Below are 13,977 nucleotides of genomic sequence, written 5' to 3'. Positions count from 1 at the left end.
GGAATTTTTCCGTGTTGGCCGATCCGATACCGATGCGCATTTTTTTGCCCATATCGGCGTCCGATCCCATCCAAATATCGGATCGGGACATCTCTACTAATAAGTATTATCGTCCAAAAGATGAAGACTAAAACAAAAATTAAAAGGGCTGGCAAAAACCACAGTGCAGCGTAAATGACTATAAATGAGCTAAATGGTAGTAAATCAAGAAAATAACCCAACAATATTTTTGAATCCTTTAATGTATTTCTTGAACATCCGTATAAATCATATCAGAGTAACGACACATAACAATTGTTCACTAATCCCGGTCACAGCGCATACTACACCTTATATCAAGCCTTACAGAGTTGCCACATGCGTGTTGTGTTGTGCACATTTCATTTCGGGATACAGCATGGTGGTTGAGTGCTCACAAGCGGGAACATTCAGCACAGTTGTGTACGTTGCATCACATGACTACTGTACTCTGCAACACTTTCATTAAGACGCCTGCTACGCTGATGAGCTACAAACAGAACAAAAATTAAGCACATGCATGCGGACACAACATGGTAACAGTCTTATTGAGGAGCGCTCTCCTTTGGAAACTAGCTTATGGAAAGTGGAAGCTTATGTCGACTAAATCTTTTATTTTTTGGGGGTCGTCCTACACGTCTAAACACACTCGCTTGACTGTAAGACACAAAGACTGGATAACGAGGTAATGGAGTAAATACAGTAAGGACCATAGAACAGCTTTATTGCCTATTTAGCAGCTACGGCCTATTTCAGCCTCATCTGTGCGCTGAGTTTAAGGACATAACAGTTTCAAGCCTTCACATATATAGTACAGTAATCCACCTATACACAGGTTTTATTCATTTTTTATGTTTAAAATGCATTTTAGTTGTGTTTAAATAAGTTTTAAGCATGTCGGATAGTATTTCATGGTCTGGTGATCACTTTTTTTTTCTGTGTGTCTGCGACAGAACAATGTGGATGCTTGTGATAGTCTATGTGATCTGCTTGTTCCTGAGAGTTTTTCTTGGATATGTTGACCAAATGTGTGTGTCGAGTGGAGAAGCAGCACCTGTGTCGCGAGCGCGTAGTCTAACAGTCGAGAATAGTTTGAACTTGCTTCTTTGCGTATGACAACATGAGGTTAAGAGTACAATATGGAAAGAAGTAAGAGGTCAAGTGATACATGCTTAATGGTGGCCAGCCTCATGCAAATGTAGCCGCACCGGTGCAATACCTGAGGCCTCAGTCTAGCTCTCCAGTTTCTACTTGATCTTTTTTTTTTCTTTCTTTCTTTGAATAGTGACTAGGTAGAGATGATAATGCCCCTGGAAACTCTTCAGCATGGCTGGCACGCATCTGTTGCCCACACAGACGGATTGGTGTCCGTTGAGGCGCAATAAGGAGGCCGGGCCGGTTAAGACGGAGTGCAGCTGTCCTGCTGTTTCCGACGCGTGGGTGAAAAATTTCCCCTCTGCTTGTATAGCAACGCTCCGAGGGATTCAACACGGCAGCAGTACGCTGGAGTTATCTACAGTATATTCTTCACTTCAGTTCATCTGCTGCATCTTCCCTGTCTTTGTTTGTTCTTTTGGTTGGCATGAAAAGTATATTTCGAGGTTGTGTCCCACGCAAAAAGGATGCGGACTCAAGGTCCAGCTTTCCACTCAGGTAAAGTACTTGCAGTTTGTGGAATCGATAGCGCAGTAAGGCGTGCACTTCAGGTGACCGTATGACCTGCACATAAAGAGAGGACACTCAAGTCAGTCTATGAGGCCGAAGAAGAGGTTTGAAGGTTTTAGTTTTTTGCCGTGTGGTGAGTCACGCTTACCCCGGAAGATATGAGTGGCACGTCTGGTATCCAAAGTCTTTACCGTCACATTCTTCAGCACCCTCAAGACGATAACCGTCGCCGCAGAAGGCATGTTTGCACTCTGTGCAAAAACAAAAAGGATAAAGTTGTAGTTTAATTACAGTGAGGAAAATAAGTATTTGAACACCTGAGAAAATCTATGTTAATAAATGGTACAGTAGCCTTTGACTTTAGGGGTGTGACAAAATATTGAAATGGTGATATATCGTGATACTTTGTATCCCAAAAGGTTATCGATATGCTCCTGCAAGAATCGAGATTACATTTTATAAAGGTGTCAATGTCTTTAAAAAAAAAAAAAAGGAAACAACAAGTTGCTACCAAAATCTTCCACAATAATAGTGTCTCAGTTAACACAATAATACAATCAACCACACCATCCTGCTCTCCCGATTTGAATCTTTACACATCACTGGCACCGCACTTTCCTGGTTTCACTCCTACCTCACCGACCGACACAATTCATCGCCATCAATCATTGCACATCTCCTTCTGTCCCCCTACCACAAGGTGTCCCCCAAGGTTCAGTTCTTGGTCCTCTCCTCTTCATTCTCTACATTTTCCATCTTGGTCAGATCATCCGCAAACATGGAGTCCAATTTCACTGTTACGCTGACAACATCCAAATTTACATATCCACAAAACAAATCTCGCACAGCACCGAATACACACTTCACAACTGCCTCAGTGAAATTAAATCCTGAATGCAAGAAAACTATCTTCAATTCAACAGCAACAAATCAGACATAATCATCATCGACCCTGCAGCCCACATCATAGACGGTCAATTTTCCCTCACCATCAACAACTGCACCCTGCCTCGCTCTACACATTCCCGCAACCTTGGTATCATTTTTGACAATAAACTAAGATTCGACCAGCACGTCAACCACATCACCAATTCAATTCAATTTTCAATTTTCAATTTTATTTGTATAGCCCTCAATCACAACAGAAGTCTCAAAGGGCTTTACAGAGGCAATATGATACACAATTAGAAATGAAGCAACAAAGATGAATAGATACAGTTCAAGTCCTGGGTATCCCCAGAACTGCCTTCTTCCACCTCAAGAACATAGCCCGTCTTCGCCCCTCCCTCACCTTCTCTGCTGCTGAAACCCTCATCCATGCCTTCATCACCTCCAGACTTGACTACTGTAACAGCATTCTTTTCGGTTCTCCATCCAAACTCATCAATAAACTACAATATATCCAAAACTCCGCTGCAAGCCTTCTCACCCGGACCCCCTATAGACCCTACTCACCAACGTCACAGAATGATGTGTCGCTGTATCCGGCCGCCATATTGTCCATCTGTGTTTATCCGTATTCTCAATGGTTTCAATTTGTCGTGCAATTTATAGTGCAATTCATGGAAGCCCCGGTGCTTTCAGACACTGTAAACTCATTGGATGCGTTGCATAAAAGGCGTTATGTGGAAAAGCTTCAGTCTATCCATTCGCCAGATTCATATTTGATGCCTAAATCGATATTTTTCGACTCGCTGTCTTCGCCCTCTCTGCCTGACATCTGCTACCCTGATATCTACAACTATCTTGTCCACACAAAATCAGCCTATTCTCACGAAAGTTTGAAAAACTTTAAGAGCAGCACTTTAAGCAACATTAACCCGCGTGACCATTTACTTCCAATTTTCTAAAATGGCGACAATCAATAAAAAAAAAGTTGACTGCGATGGCCGACGCTTCAAGGATAGGTGGATATTGGACTATTTCTTCAATAAAACACACAACAACTGTGTCTGCCTCATTTGCAAAGAGACAGTCGCTGTTTTCAAAGAGTTCGATGTGACGCAATATTACTAAACAAGACACGCTGACAAGTACGACAACATTACAGGGAAGATACGCAGCGAGAAATTATAGCAACTTGAAGCTAGTTTAATTTCACAGAAGCAGTATTTCGCAAGAGCCCGAGTGTAGATAGAGAACGCCACAAAGACGAGATTGTTAAATTATGAATTTAAAAAAAATATAAAGCAAATTTGACACACAGAAGGGCTTGCTAAAATTTGTTTAGATATATTGTTCTATGTAAATCAGCCAAGGTAGCCCCCCGCATTTTTACCACACCAAATCTGGCCCCATTTGCAAAAGGTTTGGACACACCTGTTTAACTTCTTTCACTTGGTACCAGCTAAATATTATTCAAAAAATAATGATGGAAGAAATGAGCATCTTGAATTTGAAACTGTATGTTGTCGGCGATTAGCCTAGCAATGATCTTAATTGTGGTTGTCCGCCCAAAACCCTCTAAATATATATTAAATGCATCTTACCAGATATAAAATGACTACTACATAATCTGTGGTAATCGTTTGGAGCCCAGTTTTCTCGTCGAATTGCAGCAGTTCATCTCGCTCTCCTCTCCGGGTCTCTCGGAATACGGTAGAACTTCAAGTCTCTCCGTCTATCTTCTCTGTTATTGCAACCAACCGCCACACACGCCTTCACCATTTTGATTATTAATGTTAACGAGCAGAAAAACACGCCATAATAGGAGGAATTTACATAGCGGTAATGCTAAAACCCGACAAGTAGACGGACAACATGGCGCGGAGGCGTGGTTGTGACGTCATGTGAGTAGGGTCTATAGGAACCACATTACCCCCGTCCTCTACAAACTGCACTGGCTTCCTATTTCATACAGAATTCAGTTCAAAATCATCCTTCTCACTTACAAAGCACTCAATAACTTGGCCCCTCCCTACCTCACAGACCTTCTCTGTCCCCACACCACCTTCTGTCACCTCCGCTCTTCTAATTGAAAACATCCTTGCACCGCCCCAACAAAGAACACACCCAACTTGGGGGGACAGAGCCTTCTCCGTAGCTGCCCCCCCCCTTTTTGGAACTCACTCCCTAAACCCATCCGTACCTGTTCAGACCTTCCCACATTCAAAAAACTTAAAAACTCACCTTTTTAAACTAGCTTTTAACTTATAATTATTGTCTTTGTTTTGTTCTGTTCACATTGTTTGATGTTTTTTTCCAACTATAAAGCGTCTTTGAGCATTGGTAAAAGCGCTCTACAAATAAAATGTATTATTATTATTATTAACTCTAGGGCTGCCTTGACGGTGCTCGACACCCAATCCATTCGGACTAGGAACGTTTGTTCATTCGAAACCAGAGCATTCACAGTCATTCTGTCAGATTTTCAGGGCATTTATAGGTCACTTGCTCTTTATTTTAGGGCATTTCCAGGTCATTTCCTGTTGAGGTTGAGTCACTGCCTATTGATTTGGGTGATTTCCAGGTCTGTAACGCAAAATGAACAGGAAGTGACCCATAAAATACCCCCGAATCAACAGGATGTAACTGAAAATCAACAGGTAAATGACCTTAAATGGCCCAAAATTACCTCATTGCCTGGCATTGGCTGCTACTGACGGCCATAGACTTTCAATCCGTTTGAAGTGGGAGGGATGGCAGCAAATGAACGAATGTTCATTCGCTGCCACCCTCCCAGTTCAAATGGATTGGAAGTGTACTAGTGATAAACTCATTCCAATTCACAGCAGAAGCTTGTTTTTCTTTTATTAGTTGTTTTCAGAATATCCTAGAATGATTTCCTGACCAATGTATCGATAATCGTTGTATCGTCATATCGTCAGATCATCGTTATCGTGAGCTTTGTATCGCAAACCGTATGGTATCGTGAGGTACCAAAAGGTTCCCACTCCTAACAATTACAGCGGTCAAACATTTCCTGTAACTTTTCACCAGGTTTGCACAGACTGCAGCAGGGATTTTGCACCACTGCTCCATACTGATCATCTCTAGATCAATAAGGTTTCTGGGTTGTCACTGAGAAACACAGAGTGTGAGCTTCCTACTAAGATTTTCTATTGGGTTTGGGTCTGGAGACTGGCTAGGCTGCTCCAGAAACCTGATATGCTTTTTACGAAGCCACTGCTTGGTAAAGCTGGCTGTCTGCTTCAGGCCATTGTCATGTTGGACGACCCAGACACGGCCTATTTTCAAGAATACAGTGCATACAGTGCAGTCGTCCAGTCCCAACTTACTGATGCAGCCATCAGTGACAACTTTGTTGCGGTCATCACATTCCTCGCCGAGTTCGTGCTGCACGACGCCGTCACCGCAGTAACCATCCTCATCTGGCGGGTTCTCCATTGACTGGAATGCCGTCATCTGGAAAGGGAAGGTCTTTTATAGAAGTTAAGACATTAGCGTCAAATACAAAATATACTTGTCAAACTTGCTCGTTTTAGACTGGAGCAATACCTGAATTGGAAACCAGCCGCTAGTGTCTTTGAAATAGAGAGATCTCTGATCTTTGCGAAATGCAAACGCGTTCTCTGTCTGAAGACGCTGGAGCTCCTCTTCGTTGCTGACCACAAAGATCTGAATAGGAAAAAAAAACATTTTCCATGTTATGACCATTCCTACTTAATAACTATAACTAGTGGTGCCCTGATTACATATTTTTTCATGCGAGTCTGAGTCACCAAATTTTGAGGATCTTAGTCATGATCCGATACCTTGTTAATGTATTACGGAGGGGAATAAAAAAACACCCAAATGTCTTTTTCCCCCCAATTTGAGCAAAGAAACATTTCAGCCATAAACAGTAAAATGGTTATTAGTAGAGCAAAAACCAAATATTCAAAAATCCCCCTTTTTTTTTTTTTGGCTTATGCATTGTGTAGCACAAAATAAGGTTGCAAACATATCACTTTTAAATGTTTTGATTTACAAACTTAAATAATTGGCAATGTCATATAAATAGCTATTTGGTTGTGATTTTCTTGAATTTGTTTTGTTTCAGTAGTGTAAATATAAATATATACACGCACACTGTATAAAACGGCGGAAAACACTCAGGTGACTTGGAGTTCCGCTCTTTGAACTTTAGCAATTTGGCTAAATTTCAAAATTCTCCTATATGCATGTGTGATATAGCTTAAAATATCAATTTTCTGGGGGAAGAATAATTTTGAACAGGAGGGCATTTTTCAATTTTATACAGCAAAACTAACTGGAGGTGAGAGCATGAGAGAGCATAATTAAATACACCATGAGTTTAAAGAGGTATTATTGTAAATTTACTTCGTTTCGATCCAAAAACTCCATATAGCATGTATCATCGAGTGTTAAGACACAGCTGTGAATGGCCACAGCCGGATTTTATGGGTGAAACATGATAATATAACAAGGTGCTGAAATCGCGAAATGTTCTTTTTCATAAGTTGACACTTAAAAAAAATTATTTTTTTTTTGTTTGGATTGATTATTTATCATCTAAAATATTGGGGAAAATGTGACTAACAAAAAACAATACAATTTAGCGACAGTTATGAGGTAGATATCCGTTACTTATTTACAGACGCCATTTTTTTCATTGTGACGTAATTTTTTAAAAAGTTTAAAATATGCGAGTAAATAATTGTTTTAAGTCGTTTTTTTTTTTCTTAACTAAATATTAGACATCAATCAATGATTCTAAGCTAAAAACGACAGACATTTCGAATAATAAAGATAACTACTTACCTACTTTTTATGGCTGGGTTGAAACAAAAGCGGTTGCGCGACGTCTGTAAACGGGGGTTTCAAGGGTAACACGAACAAATTAAAAATAGTTTGGAGGCTTAATGCACTATGAATCTGCTATGGCGGCATATAGGCATATTATTCTTTCAAACACAACAGTTCTTTTGGCTTAAAATAAAGCAGTTTATTTTAAAGAGCATACGACACCAGAAAAAAAGTCTTAAATGGCATTATTATGTGAATTAGAATCATATTTTGAGACGATTCGACCATATACAACAATTTAGCAAAGCACAGATGACGAGAAATTAGTCTTTTAATCTGCCGGTTAGCCACGCCTACAATTATAGGGCTTTAGCGTCCCCAACAGGTGGATGACGTCAGCGGTAGACTAGGCTCATTGGTTTTACTATTCAGCCCATTGATGGGGAATTGTTCAGAACGAGGAAAACGAGACGAAGAGAGCTGCAAAATGTCATTGTTTCAGTCTCTCTACTCCCAATATTTTTACAGGATATTCTTTTTATCCAAGTATTTTCCCCAATAGCTATATAAATGGCTTGAGAAGGACCAGTCAGCCCGTCGAGGGGGAACTATTCACAATGAGGAAAACGCGACGAAGAGAGCGGCAAAATGTCATTGTTTCTGTCTCTTTACTTCAATATTTTTACAGGATATTCTTTTTACCCAAGTACTTTCCCCAATTGCTAAATAAATGGCATGGTCATGACAAATAACTTGTGCTAAATGGAATATAAAATAATAAAAATCCATTTATTCAAGACGACATGGCAAAATTACTCCATAATGGTCAAAACAGTCGACTTTACCTTTACTGTCACACCTGCCGAACGATATTTTATGACACCTAAATCGGACATATGTCATTTCCCTTCCCCGGCTTCGGAGAATGTAAACAGACCAGAAGGAGTGACAGCTAGCCGACATGCTAACCCGAACCGAGGGATGTTTCAAAGTCTTCGAAGTGGAAAATCACACATAACTAGCCTGGATTATTTGACATGACGACCCGGTTGTCGAGTTTCTTTGCGGATCGGCAAACCGCCCGGCGGAGAGCAATTTACAGTTCGTTCCCTGGAGGAGGGTGGCTGGAATTGTTGTGTAGCTAACGTGCTAATAGCTAACTGCTAATGAGCGTGAGGATAGCTTTTTACATGCCTATCAATGATCAAACGTAAGTAGTCCTTTATTTAAAGGAATTTTATAGTGTTTACTTTGTAATCACTGTATTCGTATTTGACATAATACAAAACAAGATGTTTACTCACTTCCTTGTAAGTCCAATGGTCCCACAGTAAATATCCACGGTGAATGGGAACCTTTTGAAACTCCAAAAAGGCGCATACGCCTAAGCCGCATACAGAATGATTTTTCTGCAGCCGTTTGGCTGGCTTGATGCAAAAAATAAAAGTATTAATCCGCAAAATCAGCTGAATCCTTCGTCCTCATACACAACAGTACACTGTAGCGTGAAGAGGACGTCTTCTACCGTAGACGTCACAGCGCCCTCCTCCTCAATGCGAGACCGAAGCCGGAAGTCACTCATTTTCCTGGCGCGGGATTCAAAAAACTAAATAAATATAGCGATCGCTTCCACACACATCCAAGCGGTCCATATCATTCAGGAGCATAAAATACCGCGTGTATTATGAAATAAACATGCTTTTTCGTGTCACAAGCACTTTAAAGAAGGTTGCAAGAGCAGAAACGGCTTTTTCAGTCTTTGTGTTTTCGCCATATACATTTTGCAACATCTTCCCACCTCTGGAGTATTTTGCTTCTTGTGGTCTTAACTAAACGCATGTACTCCCAGTGATAGTTACAGACACCAAATCCATTTCAACTGGGAAGGCTAGCACTGAGTGATCATGTTTCACTGATAGCCGTCAGACCTCAGATCTATCGTAGTCAATCGCAACAAATTAGTTAATACTTAAAAATAAATCAATACATTTTAAAAATGGGTCTTTTCTTCTTTTACACCTGATTCCGATCCTCTGATTAATGACGTAATCGGGCCCGATTATCGATCACATGATCGGAACGGGAACATTCCTAATTACAGCAAGTGTGTAAAACATCAATCGCGTCTTTCAAGTGCAAAAGGAATAATTTTCTCTTACCGCAGGTACTTTGAGATTTTGAGTCTTTCCTCTGGAGTAATCTTCTAAGAGAGAGCCACTTGGAGAACTGCAGCTACAATGACCAGGCTGCCCAGGTGCCCCGCGGGCACCTTTGGCTCCAACCAAGTGAAGTCCTAAATGCAAAAGAAGGGAAAATGGTTATTTTTAGGTTTTACTGATTCATTAACTCATTCATTATTAAGTTGGTCAAGTAATATATATTATGAGCAAGAAACATAACAGAAGCCTACAGTATTTTACCATTCCGACCCCACAATGTCACGACGCAAGCATTTTGTTTGACCTAAAGAGATTAGATTTTTCCCCACTAAATAAGACAAGCGCTTACGCTAGTCTTTGCTGCCTTCAGAGGCATAGTGTTTGGCAGCCCCCCACGATCCGCCCCCCCCCCCCCCCCCCTCCACAGCTGAGAGCCCAGCCCGCTTGGGTAGATGCCAGGCCGTCTCTGACGATGCAGCGCGTCAATTTGCGGACAAAGCAGTTGAAATTCCCTCAGAAGACGTCAAAGTCATTACCTGTGACAGGAGGACCTGGAGGACCGGGGAGTCCGGGAGCTCCCCGTGGACCGGCAGGCCCCCTTGAACCACCGCTGCCTGATTCTCCTTTCATTCCCTGGAACAGGAGCCAAAAATGAACAACCCAAGTAACACACTCTTGAATACCTTTAGGTTATTTTCATAGCAGTCACAAATAATGAAAGTCACAGTATGTCCATTTTTGAATCAATAGCGACAATTGAATAGTGTTAGCCACTGCCACATCATTGCTAACCTACTTTTGTGGTCTATAATAGAGCTGGAGCACAAAAGAGCTGCCAGGACTAATCTCATGTTGCACTAGCATTGGTTGTAACGTGACTGGCTGTGGGACAATATTACTTGTGCCTTGATAGCCAAATGTTTACAAAACATTGAGAACTGTGTGGCAGTTACAATACAATTACTCAAAAAGTGAACTTATTGCCCACCACTACTTCATGTATAAGATACTGTAGGTCTTTACATAAACACTTATCCATCCACACATCGATGGCTAATCAGCCAAATAATAAAATTCAATGGCATTACAAGCAAAAAGGACTAACAAAAATATCTGGAAAAGGGGCATTTTTCAACGTACATTGATGTAAAAAATAATGTGAACAAAACAATGGAAGGTCACCATTAAAATTACTTTCCATGGTGTATTATTGCCCTTATATTTCTATCACATATGAAGTGGAACTAGTGAACAACACTATTTGTGGGGTGATAAGGACCACACCCGACCACAAATACAGTAAATGTAAATCTGTATATCCTGTAATTGGCGCCCATTAAAAATGCATTGAAAAAACAATAGACATATAACATATACATATATAGTATTGTTAATACTTTTTTCAGTATTTTTTTTTTTAAAAGCAATACTTGGTATCTTTTCAGTTTTGGTCGATTGTAGCGACGCCAGTGTGCAAAAGCGGTAGTGTTTTGCCTTTAGGAAGACTGCGCAGTAGGCCTGAACGATATTGGAAAAAACTATTGTTGCGATTTTTTTGAGGTTTGCAATATATTGCGCTATTATATTGCGATATTATATATATATTTTTTAATCTTTTTTAAAGAAATTTTCACTAGATGACTTGAATAGCTGTTTGGAAATACTTTACTTGACACACCGTGACCACAGTGTATTCATATAATACCGTTTCATTTGTGAATGATGAAGATTGCTTTATGAAGGGATCCAGGAAGCCATGTCTGCACAAAATAGATCATTTATTGAACACAATATTTTACACTTCAACAGCAGCAAATACATTAAATGATAAATAAAAGAGCAGGTGCATTAGTCCCCTAAGTTTTTGACAAAATATAACAATAAATAAAAACTTCTGTAAAATAACAACAAAGTTGTAAACATATTTGAACAAAAATATTAAATATGACAAATAAAAGAGTTGTTCACAAACTATAACAATAAATAAAAACCTCAGTAAAACAACAAAGTTGTCAACATATTTGAACTTAAATATTACATCTGACTAATAAAAGTGCAAGTGCATTGGTCCCCTGAGCTGTTTACACAAAATATTACAATATAAAACTGCAAAACGGCAACAAAGTTGTAAAAATATTTAAACAAAAATATTAAGTGTCAAAACTTTATGTGCAGCAGTACTATATATAGTTATTTGAAAAATACGATTTACAATAAATTTAAATATAAAAGAAACAGAAACTCAATTGAACTTGTCAATAATTGACCTGAATAACTGCAAATAACTGATGAATAACAGAACCAAATTTCCTGCCTTCCTGATAGCTGTCACATGAATAAAAAGAAGAAAAGACATTCCTCCAGCTGTGTTATGTATTTGTCTGCATATCGTCCACCTTCCTTGCTGAGCAATTCTCAACTGGGTCTCATAGGTTTTTGGCCAAGACTACTAGTTTATCCACTATTGCAGGCTTGTGACAAGAACGTTGGCACGTAACAATGTTCCCACCTGTACTAAAAAGCCTCTCATGGGAAGGTCTTAGCAGGAATGCATAGATACCTGCGTTTTAAATGGTCCCACATGTTCGACAGATTACTTCTTGTTGATGCAACCATGGCGAGGCACTGTCGACAGGGCTGTTTTTTGTCCCTTATAGTCCTTTTTCTTGCCAAAATACTTCCAAAACTCCTTTTGGAGACGGTCTTGCCTCGTTTCCTTGCTTCAACGTGTTGCTTTCTTGCTTTCACTTTGAGAATGGCCCCTCCTCCCTCCGCTCTGCTGTTCGGCCCCTCCTCCCTCCATTCCGCTGCCGCGGGGGGAGGGAGAGGAGCCGATGACTTGCTGGAGGGAAAGAGAAGCTGTGCGCTCTCCTTCCCTCTCCTTCCTCAAAACAAACGTTTGTGGATTAAAAAAAATGAAATGAAAAAACTATCGCACGTCCTTGCGATGGGACTATTGCGCATGCGCACATCGCGATGGCGATGTTTAAACGATATATCGTTCAGGCCTACTGCGCAGTGTTGTAGAATCATCAATCAATCAAAAATCAATCTCCCAGTCACCTGCAGATGGATTAAACAACATTTCTGTTTCCAGCGGCTTTTTGAAGGATTAATAGTAACATGGAAATTGATCCAGGTGTGGCTAAACAATAGCATAAAGCGGTTAGCAACCGTGTGGCTAAAGCCCTTTTCACACACATATCCAGGGAAATTCCCATGTAAGGTGACGCGGGATTTACTCGGGTCATTGCTTTCACGCATATAGAGATGTCCCAAGAATGACGTGGGTTGGACACTTTCACAGACTTGTCCCGTGTTGCCCACTGGCAATTTTATAACCCAGACATTACGTCATTTGGGTCGGCATCGGCTATCACGATGTTGGTGAAATCATGTTTTGTTCCGGAGGAGCAAAACATGTTTTGTTCCCGACGTCGTAACTGCAGCCAATTCAAGCTCATCAAGACTCTTTATGCCCAGGCAAAGGAAGGGTGGAAGAAAGAATTCTGCTGGCTTTGTTTTGTTGTCTCATCAGCTCTCTGCCTACTTCTTAGGTTAGTATTTTATTGATCTCCATCGACCTACTGTCACAGACCCATTGTGTTTTTCCCCCTTTTCAGCCAGCGATCGCGTGTATTTTTGTAGTTAATAAACCACTGAACGCGTCCCTGCGTTGTTTTGTGCTTTGCAGTACAACTTTGTTTCCGCAGTAGCGGACCCTAACATCGGGAACAAAATAAACCACACATTTCCAAAGATGGACGATTGACTCTTTTCCTCGGTCAGCTAGCGATCCCGTGTTTTGTTTGCGGGGCAACGGCGGGGAGAGGCTCGCTCTCTCCCTTCGCCCCGCCGAGTAGGAAGGCTGCCGCGGTGCACACGGAAGCCTTGGGCGCGGGCCTGGGAGGAGCTGCCGCGAGTGCAGATCTTGGTGGTAGTAGCAAATATGTATTTAATAAACCCTTGAACGCATCCCTCCGGTTTTTTTTTGCTTTGAAGTACAACCTTGTTTCCGCAGTAGCCAAAGTAGAGTAGTAGAGGAAGTGACGATCGGCCTGCCATGATATTTACGCCATCAGCCATCGTGCTGTGACCCTGGAATTTAACGCCTGATTTTCACACAAACCACTTCCCGGGAAAGTCACGGACATGATACTAAGACGCAACATGGGAAATGTCTGCGTAATCTCCGTGTCAGTCGACCCGCGAAATTGTTTTCACATATAACTACTGCACGGTTAAATCCCGCGATATTCCTGGTGTTTCGGAGTGTGTGAAAGGGGCTTTAGTGTGGCTAACTCTGACGAGTTCGGTTGACGGGGTGGGGGGTCACGAAAGCAAGTGATAGCGGGGCCAATGTTAATTTTGTATATCCTGGTAGCCTCTCTTTTTTTCCTCTACAGACAAAACTTTTTGACTCTGT

General features: G+C 41.0%; 1 protein-coding gene across 2 annotated transcripts in view; it reads right to left on the bottom strand.

The window, feature by feature from the left end:
* The window catches only part of colq (collagen-like tail subunit (single strand of homotrimer) of asymmetric acetylcholinesterase), a 35,156-nt gene continuing 21,179 nt past the window's right edge, over nt 1–13,977 (bottom strand). Inside the window, exons 12-17 of one of the 2 annotated variants that reach the window (XM_057834234.1) lie at nt 10,088–10,184; nt 9,552–9,685; nt 6,142–6,261; nt 5,922–6,063; nt 1,832–1,934; nt 1–1,737 (exon numbers count right to left, since the gene is read on the bottom strand). In XM_057834234.1, coding sequence (XP_057690217.1) covers nt 1,668–1,737; nt 1,832–1,934; nt 5,922–6,063; nt 6,142–6,261; nt 9,552–9,685; nt 10,088–10,184 — 666 coding nt within the window. In that variant the 3' untranslated portion in view covers nt 1–1,667. The remainder of the gene's footprint in view (nt 1,738–1,831; nt 1,935–5,921; nt 6,064–6,141; nt 6,262–9,551; nt 9,686–10,087; nt 10,185–13,977) is intronic. The other variant, XM_057834235.1, reaches the window with a different exon arrangement.

This window comes from Corythoichthys intestinalis, chromosome 4, assembly GCF_030265065.1.
Source record: "Corythoichthys intestinalis isolate RoL2023-P3 chromosome 4, ASM3026506v1, whole genome shotgun sequence".
Classification (NCBI taxonomy): domain Eukaryota; kingdom Metazoa; phylum Chordata; class Actinopteri; order Syngnathiformes; family Syngnathidae; genus Corythoichthys; species Corythoichthys intestinalis.
This window is presented reverse-complemented; position numbering and strand designations above follow the sequence as displayed.